The 13,080-nt window shown below is 42.4% G+C and overlaps 1 protein-coding gene across 1 annotated transcript in view; it reads right to left on the minus strand.

Moving 5' to 3' along the window:
- The window catches only part of ALDH3B1 (aldehyde dehydrogenase 3 family member B1), a 31,289-nt gene extending 19,926 nt beyond the window's left edge, over positions 1–11,363 (minus strand). Inside the window, exons 1-3 of the mRNA XM_070728032.1 lie at positions 11,286–11,363; positions 5,275–5,437; positions 3,280–3,390 (exon numbers count right to left, since the gene is read on the minus strand). Coding sequence (XP_070584133.1) covers positions 3,280–3,390; positions 5,275–5,391 — 228 coding nt within the window. The 5' untranslated portion in view covers positions 5,392–5,437; positions 11,286–11,363. The remainder of the gene's footprint in view (positions 1–3,279; positions 3,391–5,274; positions 5,438–11,285) is intronic.
- Between the last annotated feature and the right edge of the window lie 1,717 nt (positions 11,364–13,080).

The following is a 13,080-nucleotide window of genomic DNA, read 5'->3' on the forward strand; positions in this document are numbered from 1 at the left end:
AAACTAATAAGGAAAATAATGTTCTTTGGGTAATGTGCACGAATGCTCGAAGCTTGAGCAACAAGCTCTGTGAGTTAATGGCCATAATATCTAGAGATAATTTGGACCTGGTTGCCATAACTGAGACATGGTTTAAGGATTCTAATGAATGGGAAATATCCATACCAGGATATACACTGTATAGGAAGGATAGAATAGAGAGAAGGGGAGGTGGAGTAGCCATTTATGTTAAAGAAAGTCTAAAAACAATACTAATTCAAAATACATGTAAAGATCTGGAGACCCTCTGGATTTGCATGCAAAATAAAGACGGTTCTGTCATTAGAATTGGGGTGATCTATAGGCCTCCAGGGCAATCTGAGGAACATGACAACATGATGGTGGATGAAATTACCCAAATGGCAGTAAAGGGAGATATTGTGGTTATGGGTGATTTCAACATGCCTGATGTTGACTGGAATATCCCCAGTGCCCTTACATGCAAAAGTAAGAATATAGTAGAGGCCGTTACAGGAGCAGCTCTGGCACAGCTAGTTAAGACACCAACTAGAGGGGAGAATATTCTAGATTTAGTTTTTACAAATGGGAATTGGGTTTCAGAGGTCAAGGTGGGAGAAAATTTAGGTTGCAGTGACCATCTATGTTTGTGGTTTGATGTAAAAACTGATTGTGAGCAATCCTACACTGCAACCAAAGTATTAGATTTCAGAAAAACAAATTTTAATGCAATGGGGGAATATTTAAATAATGAATTAAAGGGGAGGGATAAAATGGCAGGAGCGAGCACCCAGTGGACTGTATTAAAAAAGGCCATCTTAAAAGCCACAAGACTTTATGTAAAGCAAATAACTAAAGGTAAAAGGAAGAAGAAACCGCTATGGTTTAGCAATGATGTAAGGGCTATAGTCAATGAAAAAAAGGCTGCCTATAGGAGGTATAAAGAGTCTGGAAGTATAGCTGATAGAGAGGTGTATAAAATGAGACAGAAGGAGGTGAAACAGATAATATATGCTGCTAAAGCCTCAAAAGAGGAAGAAATTGCAAAATCTGTAAAGAAGGGGGATAAAACCTTCTTCAGATATATTAGTGATAGGAAGAAGAAAAACTGCAGCATCACGAAGCTTAGTACCGGGAATAATACATGCATTGATGGGAATAAGGAGATCGCTGACCATTTCAATAGCTACTTCTGTTCAGTTTTCTCAAAAGACACCTTACAAAATAATACAATAGGGGGATATAGCATTGCTTCCAGCTGTACTGATTCAGCTCCAGTGATCTTAGAAGCCGATGTCTTAGAAGAACTTGAACGATTAAAGATAAATAAGGCAATGGGTCCAGATGGCATCCACCCCAGAGTTCTTAAAGAACTCAGATCTGTCATTGCTACCCCCCTTACTGATTTGTTTAACCAATCCCTGTTAACAGGAGATGTTCCTGAGGATTGGAGAATGGCCAGTGTTGTGCCTATCCACAAGAAGGGCAGTAGAGAAGAAGCTGGTAACTACAGGCCAGTTAGCTTGACATCAGTTGTAGTTAAAATGATGGAGACTCTACTCAAAAAGAGGATAAATCAGCACCTAAAAAACAATAACTTATTGGACCCAAATCAGCATGGCTTTACTGAAGGCAAATCATGTCAGACTAATCTCATTGATTTCTTTGACTATGTCACAAAGGTGTTGGATCAAGGTGGTGCCGTGGATATTGCCTATCTGGACTTCAGCAAAGCCTTTGATACGGTTCCACATAAAGAGCTGATGGATAAATTAGTGAAGATTGGACTTAATCCCTGGATAGTTCAGTGGATTTCAAGCTGGCTGAAGCATAGACATCAGAGAGTTATTGTTAATGGCGAGTATTCTGAGCAGAGACAGGTTACAAGCGGTGTGCCACAAGGGTCTGTTCTGGGTCCTATTCTTTTTAATATGTTTGTGAGTGACATAGGGGAAGGTCTGGTAGGGAAGGTTTGCCTATTTGCCGATGACTCTAAAGTGTGCAATAGGGTTGATATTCCTGGAGGGGTCTGTAATATGGTAAATGATTTAGCTTTACTAGATAAATGGTCAAAGCAATGGAAACTGCAGTTTAATGTTTCCAAATGTAAAATAATGCACTTGGGGAAAAGGAATCCTCAATCTGAGTATTGCATTGGCAATTCTGTGTTAGCAAAAACTTCAGAAGAGAAGGATTTAGGGGTAGTGATTTCTGACAGTCTCAAAATGGGTGAGCAGTGTGGTCAGGCGGTAGGAAAGGCAAGTAGGATGCTTGGCTGCATAGCTAGAGGTATAACAAGCAGGAAGAGGGAGATTGTGATCCCCTTATACAGAGCGCTGGTGAGACCACAAGAATGGTGGAAGGTCTTAAGTATAAAACGTATCAGGCAAGACTAAATGAACTCAATCTGTATAGTCTGGAAGACAGAAGGAAAAGGGGGGACATGATCGAAACATTTAAATATGTCAAAGGGTTAAATAGGGTTCAGGAGGGAAGTGTTTTTAATAGGAAAGTGAACACAAGAACAAGGGGACACAATCTGAGGTTAGTTGGGGGAAAGATCAAGGGCAACATGAGAAAATATTATTTTACTGAAAGAGTAGTAGATCCTTGGAACAAACTTCCAGCAGACGTGGTCGGTAAATCCACAGTAACCGAATTTAAACATGCCTGGGATAAACATATATCCATTGTAAGATAAAATACAGGAAATAGTATAAGGGCAGACTAGATGGACCATGAGGTCTTTTTCTGCCGTCAGTCTTCTATGTTTCTATGTTTCTAAAAGGGCTCAATAAACATCTCACAATAAACAAAGTTTTCACCACTCCTTATAGGATCAAAGGGGGGGGATTTACATTGCCTGAAGCATACACAGGAGAGGGTGATTAAGGAAGATTAGTTGAGATAAGGCAGAAGGCTTCAGAGAAATTAGGTGTGAGAAACATCTGCTCTTAGGAAGAGTTTCTAGGAAATTGTTTCTTGATATCTATAGGAACAGGAAGAACTCAAAAGATACATCTGAAGTTATGTTATTGGATGTATCACTTGACATGTATGTGTAATTATCCCCATTTCCTTATGTTCCCAAATAAAAAGGGGTACATGGCTCTACACCATGTCACTTCACCCAGAGAGACAATGTGTCCAGGTTTTCTTTCTAGGATTCGGGTTCGTGAGTGACCCCACACGGCTGGGTTGCACTTAGCCCCTTTGGAGGACATTGTCTTCACTAGGGACTTTGACAGCATCCAGAACCCACCACCCAGTTTCTCTCCTTACTAGGTTCTTGTTCACATTTTCATCCTTCATCCAGCAGTGTAAGTTGTTCAAGGCGTTGGCCAGTTCATTTCTGACTAGTGAAATCTCCGTGAGTTCAGTTTCAAAGCAGGGCTGTGGAGAAGAAAGACAAAATGAGGTGCATCAGTGATGTCCATATTGAGTTCAGAAGTGAACTGCATAGCAGTTCTTCATTGAGCAAAGTTGTGTCTCTTTCTTGGTAAATAATAATAATAATAATAATAATAATAATAATAATAATAATAAATGTTTATTTATAGTGCCCTTTTAACAAAGGGCATAACAGTATTTTAGCAATAGCACTTTTTTAACAGAGCCAGCCTATTGCCCCCACAATCCAGGTCCTCATTTTACCCACCTCGGAAGGATGGAAGGCTGAGTCAACCTTGAGCCGATGATGAGATTTGAACTGCTGCCCTACAGATCTACAATCAGCTTTTAGTGGCCTGCAGTACTGCACTCTACCCACTGCACCAACTCGGCTTGGTAAAGTTTTATCCTGCCCTCACCTCAATTGATTCTTGAAATGTGATATTTGGATTTTACACCAGGATAGAACACCAGGATATGACAATTTGTATGCCGCCCAGAGTCCCTTGGGAGTTGGGCGGCATACAAATCTAAACAAACAAACAAACAAAACAGCTTAGTAATCTAGGTTCTCAAGCCATAATCGGGCAGGAGACTTATAGACAAACTCAGTTATAAATAAAACTACAGTAATACCTCGTCTTACGAACCTAATTGGTTCCAGAAGTAGGTTCGTAAGGCAAAAAGTTCGTAAGGTGAAACATTGTTTCCCATAGGGAACAATGTAAAAGCGATTAATCCATGCAAAAAGAAAAAAATTCGCAAAATGGCGCTCCGCTGGGCACCGCCGCTCGGCTGTCACCTTTTAAAACAGCCAGGGGGCTTCTCGGTGTTCTCCCAAACCTGAACCCAAACTTTTCGGGTTTGGGAGGCCGCCGAGAAGCGCCGCCGCCCGGCTGTCACCTTCTGAAACAGCCAGGGGGCTTCTCGGCGTTCTCTTAAACGCCGAACCCGGAAGTTCGGGTTCGGGTTCCGGAGGCTGCCGAGAAGCGCCCGGCTGTTTCAGAAGGTTACAGCTGGGTGGCGGCACTCAGTGGAGCGCCATTTTTGCGATCGGCGGTGGCGTTTTCGGCCGATCTGGAGGCTAGAAAGGAGGTGGGGAATCCCAATAGGGAATTCCATGGGCGGAGCTTTGACGTCATGAAGACATCCGACCGGTCGTCATTTTGCAATCTGCGGTGGGTTCGTAAGCCGAAAAAAGTTTGTAAGAAGAGGCAAAAAATTTCCAAACCCCGGGTTCGTATCACAAGGGGTTCGTATCATGAGAGATTCGTATCATGAGGTACCACTGTATATATAGTTAGATGATTGACTATGCAAAGAAATCAAAGTCTTGATAATGTTAACTTTTTCACTCCACTTTTCTGACATAAAGTACTTGGTTGTACTCTTAACCATTTGTGGGCTGCTCAACTTTCAGGGGTGGAATCCAGCAGGTTCTGGAGAACTGGCAGTGGAAATTTTGAGTAGTATGGAGAACCGGCAAAAACCATCTCTGGCTGGACCCAGAGTGGAGCAGGAATGGGGATTTTGTAGTACGGTATTCTTCCCCTGGAGCGGGGCGGGAATGGAGATTTTGCAGTATCCTTCCCCTCCCACACCCACCAAGCCAGGCCTACCAAGCCACACCCACAGAACTGGTAGTAAAAAAATTTGGACTTCACCACTGTCAACTTTGTTTACATAATGGTTTTCCGTAGCCTGACAGCTAGCTTGCCGCCATGCTAAATCCTCTCATGGCACATACAGAAAACATTGCTTCCTTCTCATAATTTTTTCATGGAAAATCTAAAAGAGAAAAATAAAATAGCTGTGCCATGTTTATCAACTGGCAAGCAAGGCTTTCATCTGCAGGTCCCCTCTGAGCTGTCAGGATAGCCCACTCACCTTGCGTAGGTCCTCACACAGGGCATGCTGGATATCGGCCTGTCTTTCCTCCAGAAAGTGACACAGGGCCTCCAGCTGTGCGACCCGATACTCCTTCGGACGCGTCTTTCCTGACATCCAGGTAGCACGTAAGCAATCCACTAGGCCAGCATAGACGTTTACACTAGGAGAAAACACTCGTAGAATCAAAAGAGTTATGGAAGAGTACCCCTCCTTTTACCATTTATGTTCATCCTGATTCCGCAAGGCTGGATGCCCTGTCAAAACTAGATAGATAACCATGTTTATTTATTTATTTTGTTTATTTATTGGATTTGTATGCCGCCCCTCTCCGTGGACTCTCTGTTGCCTTCCTTTACTAACAGAGTCTGGGAATTTCTGCCATGACTCAATACCTTTTTTGGCTTTCCAATACTTAATACAAAGACGTCTCCCTCAGGCAAGATTCAAAATAATAGTTTTTCTTTTGTATAGAATAGAGAGTAGAGTAGAGTGGAATAGAATAGAATAGAATAGAATAGAATAGAATTCTTTATTGGCCAAGTGTGATTGGACACACAAGGAATTTGTCTTGGTGCATATGCTCTCAGCGTACATAAAAGAAAAAGATACATTTGTCAAGAATCATGTGGTGCAACACTTAATGATTGTCATAGGGGCCAAATAAGCAATGAAGAAACAATCAATCAAAGAATGTCATTATCTTGGGCCACTAGCAAGAGTGGCTGCCGCCATACTTTTCTCACAGTTTTCTTACAAACTCCCTGATATCCAGATAATATTCATTTCTTTCATGTCACCCTTTCTTGGAGTATCTGCCTGTCTTATTACATCGGCATGCTCCAGGTGTGGGTTCCAGATTTCTTTGCTCAGGGATGCACCAATGGGTGTGCATGTATTGTGCACTGTATACATCTGCAGTAATAAAAAAAATCTGCAACACACAGAAGCAAAAAACAAGATGGCGACACCATACATGCCACTGAGAGAACCAGTTCAAGGGCATGGTAAGCCTAGGTTGTTGCCACTTCCAGCAATCCAGGCCGCTAAGTTACTACCTGTTCTAATCTAACCAGTCCAAACTGATAGGAACCCACCTCTGGGTTCCTTCCCTGAGATAGTTTTCATCTAGTGCAGAGGTAGGCAAAGTTGGTTCTTCTATGACTTGTGGACTTCAACTCCCAGAATTCCTGAGCCAATCATGCTAGCTCAGGAATTCTGGGAGTTGAAGTCCACATGTCATAGAAGAACCAATTTTGCCTACCCCTGATCTAGTGCAAGGGTGTCAAACTTGAGCCTGCAGGGCAAATGCATCACACACTGTCCACGCTCCCCCCCCCATTTAGTGAAGGGGGGAAGTTGTGATACATCACGTGATGACAATGTGTTGTTATAAATTTGACACATCTGATCTAGTGAGACATTGGAGCTGGGATGAAATTCAAAAAAAATCCCTACTGGTTCTGTGGGCTGGCTTGGGCATGGCAGGGGAAGGATACTGCAAAATCTCCATTCCATCCCCACTCTGGGGCCAGGGAGAGGTGGTATTTGCCGGATCTCCTAACTATTCAAAATTTCTGCTACTAGTTCTCCAGAACCTGTCAGAACCTGCTGAATTTCACCTCTGCATTGGAAGTGTTTCTTTTCCATCGCTGCCTCTACCTTACCAAACATCCTCCCTCCACCATTGATTCAGCAGGCCCCAACCCTTTTAGTTTTTTAGAAGGCCATCCAGACCTTTTTAAAAAATTTTGCCAAGCAATGGGATAGGACAGAATAAAATAGATATGGGTAGAATTAGGATAATTGGAACTGGCCTGAAAGCATCTGAACAAGTGTAAAGTGGAAGGTTTTTGCTATTTGACAGTTAAATAAAGAAATAGTCTGTCATCTGCTCCTCTGTAACTGTCTGGTTCAGTTCTGCAACCGAACCAGGCAGACACAGACTTCAGAGGATAATCAGAACTACAGGAAAAACCATCACTATCAACTTGCCTTCCATTGAGGACCTGTATACTGCATGAATCAAAAAGAGGGCTGTGAAAATATTTACTAACCCCTCACATCCTGGACGTAAACTGTTTCAACTCCTACCTTCAAAATGTCGCTACAGAGCACTGCACACCAAGACAACTAGACACGAGAACAATTATTTCCCAAATGCCATCATTCTGCAAAACAAATAATTCCCTCACCACTGTCAAACTATTCACTAAAGCTGCATCACTATTAGTATTAGTCTTCTCATCGTTCTTATCACCCATCTCCTCCCACTTATGATTGAATGACTGTAACTTGTTGCTTGTAAGATTTTTATTAATATTGATTGTTTCCTGATTGCTTATTTGTACCCTATGACAATCCTTAAGTGTTGTACCTCATGATTCTTGACAAATGTATCTTTTCTTTTATGTATGTTGAGAGCATATGCACCAAAGGCAAATCCCTTGTGTATCCAATCACACTTGGCCAATAAAGAATTCTATTCTATTCATAAAATCCCTTTCTGAATGAAATCTTGATCTGCCATAATAAGTCCACGGCTTACCTATAAATCAATTTAAGTTTTCCATAGCATTTTACCTCAAAAACGTCATAATCTTACACTGTAATTTCTCAGTACGGATGTTAAATACCTGAACAAAGCTACTTGTCTGTTAAAGAAACAAGAGTGGTAGGAAAGCAACAGAATATTTTTGGCCAAGGAGCAGCAGACTGATGTATATAGAACAACAGACATATACTACTGACCACCTCAGAGAGGGTGCACAACTTGGGCGTCCTCCTCGACCCACAGCTGACATTGGAACATCATCTTTCGGCTGTGGCGAGGAGGGCGTTTGCCCAGGTTCGCCTGGTGCACCAGTTGCGGCCCTATTTGGACAGGGAGTCATTACTCACAGTCACTCATGCCCTTATCACCTCGAGGTTCGATTACTGCAACGCTCTCTACATGGGGCTACCTTTGAAAAGTGTTCGGAAACTTCAGATCGTGCAGAACGCAGCCGCGAGAGCCATCGTGGGGCTTCCCAGATTCGCCCACGTTTCTACAACACTCCGTGGCCTGCATTGGCTGCCGATCAGTTTCCGGTCACAATTCAAAGTGTTGGTCATGACCTTTAAAGCCCTACATGGCATTGGACCAGAATACCTCCGGAACCGCCTACTACCGCACGAATCCCAGCGGCCAATAAGGTCCCACAGAGTCGGCCTTCTCCGGGTCCCGTTGACTAAACAATGTCGTCTGGCGGGCCCCAGGGGAAGAGCCTTCTCTGTGGCGGCCCCGGCCCTCTGGAATCAACTCCCCCCGGAGATTAGAACTGCTCCCACCCTCCTTGTCTTCTGTAAACTACTTAAGACCCATCTATACCGCCAGGCATGGGGGATTTGAGACACCTTTCCCCCAGGCTTATTATAATTTATGTTTGGTATGTATGTGTTGTTTGGTTTTTTAAATTGATAGGGTTTTTAGTTTTTTCTTAATATTAGATTTGTGCCTGTACAATATTGTTTTATCGCTTGTTGTGAGCCGCCCCGAGTCTTCGGAGAGGGGCGGCATACAAATCTAATAAATTATTATTATTATTATTATTATTATTATTATTATTATTATTATTATTATTATTATTATTATTATACTACATCGGGCTGATGCAGCTCAATTGGTACTCCAAAATAATGATTTCCACAATTGTGAACTTTGGGCTGTTAAATCCTATTGGTTTGTTCATGTTGGCTACAAAGTGATACAAAATCCCTTTGAAGTCATCCAGTAAGTGACAAGTTGCCAAGACATTTGCAGAAATTTCCTGTACTTTATTATTATTTTATTATTTATTATTAATATTATTATTATTATTATTATTATTATTTATTAGATTTGTATGCTGCCCCTCTCTGCAGACTTCAACTACAAGCCCCATGGCTGACATATGAGTCCAAGGTTGTCACCCTGTATTATTTTCCAAGCTTGGGAGCAAAGTCAGTTGCTTTGTAACAGTGGAAGTAATTCATGCAGAGGAATAGTTCATGTAGACAGCAATTACAATTACTTTTTAAAATTAAACATTTTTTTTAAAAAAATATTCCTTTTCTCAGTTACACTTGATTATTTGTATTTGCCCGACTAAAATTCTATGCAGGTTACACAATAGGCAGAGAGTGAGGATGAACAGTTTCCAAGGACAGATAAGCCACATTGGAAAGAATCAAGGAAGGACCTATTGGATGTTGCCTATAAATACTAGTACAGTGGTGCCTCGTCTTATCAACTTAATTCATTTCATGACAAGGTTCGTAAGTACAAAAGTTTGTAAGATGAAACAATGTTTCCCATAGGAATCAATGTAAAAGCGAATAATGTATGCAATCCCAAAACTCACTCCTTTTGCCTTACACTGCTAGGAAACCCCACCTCCAGACTTCCATTGCCAGCTGAAGCGCCCGTTCTTGCACTGCTGGGATTTCCCTGAGGCTCCCCTCACTGGGAAACCCCACCTCCGGACTCAGAGAGGGGTGGCATACAAATCCAATAAATTATTATTAATTATTATTATTACCAGTTTGCACAATCGGCCCAAACCAGGAGCAACCCACCGCTGGTTTGAAGTTATAACAGCCTTGCAAAAAGTGACTTATGACTGTTTTTCCACACTTACAACCAGTGGTGGGCAGCAGTTAGTGCGTTCGGGTGCTGCATCTCAGTAGGAAATTCCAGGATGCATGCATGGCTGTGCGTTCCCAATGAGCCCCTGCGCACCCCTGCATGAGATCTGGCTTCTGCGCATGCACAGCGAAGTAAAATCTTGTGTGAGGACATTTGCACAAGTGAGATTTTGGTGGGGTTTGCCAATTTTTTGTTTCTGTGCATGCACAGAAGCAAAAATATTAGCAAAAATTGCCAAAATCTCACTCTTGCGCCCATCCTTGTGTGAGATTTTGCTTGCTGGGCCTGCACAGAAGCCCAATCCCATGCGAGTGCGCCTATTGGGCACCCGCGCATCCGCGATGCCCTCGGACAGCATAGGAGATAAGGCGAGCAGCCCTTCGCTGCTTACAACCATTGCGGCATCCCCAAGGTTGCGATCAAAATTCAGATGCTTAGCAACTGACTCATATTTATGACTGTTGCTGAGTCCCAAGGTCATGGTGATCACCTTCTGGCAAGCAAAGTCATAAGAACAAAATAAGAGCCATGCTGAATCGGGCCAAAGCCCATCAAGTCCAGCATTCTGTGTCACACAGTGGCCCACCAATTGTCCATGGCAATCTTGAGCAGAAGGAAAGGCAAAAACCTCCCTTTCCCCTGACCCCCAACAAATGGTACTCAAGGGAATCCTGCCTGCCTCAACCAACATAACCACTGATACACTTGGCATCCATGAATCTGTCTAATCCTGCCTTGAAGCTATCCAGGCTGACAGCTGTCACGACCTCTTCTGGAAGTGAATTCCATAAACCAACAACCCTCTGGGTAAAGAAATATTTCCCTTGATTTGTCCTCACTTTCTTACCTATGAGCTTTAGGGAATGCCCCCTCGTCCTAGTATTGTGTCATAGAGAAAATAATTCTTCCCTATCCACCTTTTCTATCCCATGCATGATTTTATACACTTCGATCAAGTCACCCCTTAAACACCGTCTTTCAAGGCTGAAGAGACCAAGGCATTGTAGCCTGGTTTCATAAGGCAGATGCTCCATTCCTTTGATCATACTTGTTGCCCTTTTTTGCAGGGAAGTCAACAGGAAAGCCAGATTCACTTAACAACAGTGTTACTAATTTAACAAATGTATTGATTCACTTAACAACGGGGGCAAGAAAAGTTGTTAAATGGGGCAAAACCCACTTAACAAATGTTTTACACAGCAGCAGAATTGTTGTGGATTTAAGTTGAGGACTACCTGTACCTACCAGACTCAGATTCCAATAGAATATCACACAAAATGAGCTTCACAGAAAATTCAGTCTAATAATTTGGAGAGATCTCACCTAACCTGTACCAGTTTCTTACCTATCCGAGCCTTGGGATTTGCTGGAATTGTTCTGCGATTGGTTGCCCTTTGGATTGGATCTCCCTGAGGAGCAACTCTGTGTGTTCCCACTTTCCTCAGGTTGTCTGCTTTCTTGTCTCCTGCTACCTTGCCCCGAAGAGCAACTTTGGTTGGAAGCGTCTTGGGATTTCTGGTTTTGTTGTTGATCCATATGGCCGCCACCTTGTTGGCTGGAACTTTCTGCGCAACTGAACTGGTTTCTGGCAGTCTGCTGTCCTGAACTCGCAGGGCAACCTCTGAAGGGAAGGTCATGGTATTTGTGTTGAAGTAAAGTAGAACCTCTATGACCTTGAGATTGCCTGGATGATCCCTGCTGTCCTGAGCTGCCACTCTGCATCCCGCCTTGTTGACTGATACGGTCCACGAGCTTGCATTGGTGTCTGATAGTCTGCCTCCCTAAACTCACAGAGCATTCGTCTTCCAGAGGAATTTCATGAAGTTTGTGTTCAGTGAAGGTAGCACCTTGCTGGTCTTCAGATTGCCTGGATACATTCGGAGCTTTGGCCCATTGTCCATGAAATACACTTTGCACTATTTCTCCAGCTAGAAAAAGAGAAGAAAATAATCAGATGTGCTCTCTTGCGGATATTAATATTATTTTCTGTGAATAATTATTAGCAGAGGATAATCAGAATTGCAGAAAAAACAATTGCTGCCAAGTTACCTGCCTTCCATTGAGGACCTGTATACTGCACGAGTCAAAACAAGGGCGGGGAAAATATTTACTGACCCCCTCGCATCCTGGACACAAACTGTTTCAACTCCTACCCTCAAACTGTCGCTACAGAGCGCTGCACACCAAGACAAATAGACACAAGAATGTTTTTTTCCTGAACGCCATCATTCTGCTAAACAAATAATTCCCTCAACACTGTCAAACTATTTACTAAGTCTGCCCTACTGTTATTACTAGTTTTTTCTTATTCCTATCACCCATCTCCTCCCACTTAGGACTGTATGACTGTAACTTTTTGCTTGTATCCTTTTTTATTAATATTGTTTCCTGATTGCTTATTTGACCCCTATGACAATCATTAAGTGTTGTACCCCATGATTCTTGACAAATGTATATTTTCTTTTATATACACTGAGAGCATCTGCATCAAAGACAAATTCCTTGCGTGTGCAATCACACTTGGCCAATAAAGAATTCCATTCCGTTATGTTATGTTATGTTATGTTATGTTATGTTATGTTATGTTATGTTATATTATATTCTAATGATCACTACTTCTAATGAAAAGGGAAAACAAATGTATACTAATTACTAATTCTGTTTCAGGAAGATCTTAATATATTAGTCCTATTCTATGCCCATGGATTCACATCTGTTATATTCTATATTTAAGAGAACAATATTTGGTGATATGGTCACAAGCAGAGTAGTATTCAGCCGTTTCGGACCAGTTCAAGCAAATCAGTAGTGGCCATTTTGACCAGTTCAAAAATTGGCAAATACCACCTCTGGTTCTCCCCACCCTCACGCCCCTTCCTTTCCCTATCCTATATTCCCTTTGTTTTTACCTCAGCTGATTTGCGCAGCAGAGCATACTGCCACCTCTCAGCGGAGCTAAACAGCAGTTCAGTTTATCCACACTGACGGCCTTTGAGTGCCGCCATGTTTTTAAGCAGCAAGTGCAAGCCAATTGTATGCACGGAAGTTTTTGTGTATGTGTGGATGAGGCACGTGTGAGCGAAGTGAGCACTTGCACATACACACTCACATCTTTGGTGCTGTTGGCCGAACTAGTAGGT

This window comes from Erythrolamprus reginae, chromosome 1 (assembly GCF_031021105.1).
Source record: "Erythrolamprus reginae isolate rEryReg1 chromosome 1, rEryReg1.hap1, whole genome shotgun sequence".
NCBI classification, from domain to species: Eukaryota; Metazoa; Chordata; class Lepidosauria; order Squamata; family Dipsadidae; genus Erythrolamprus; species Erythrolamprus reginae.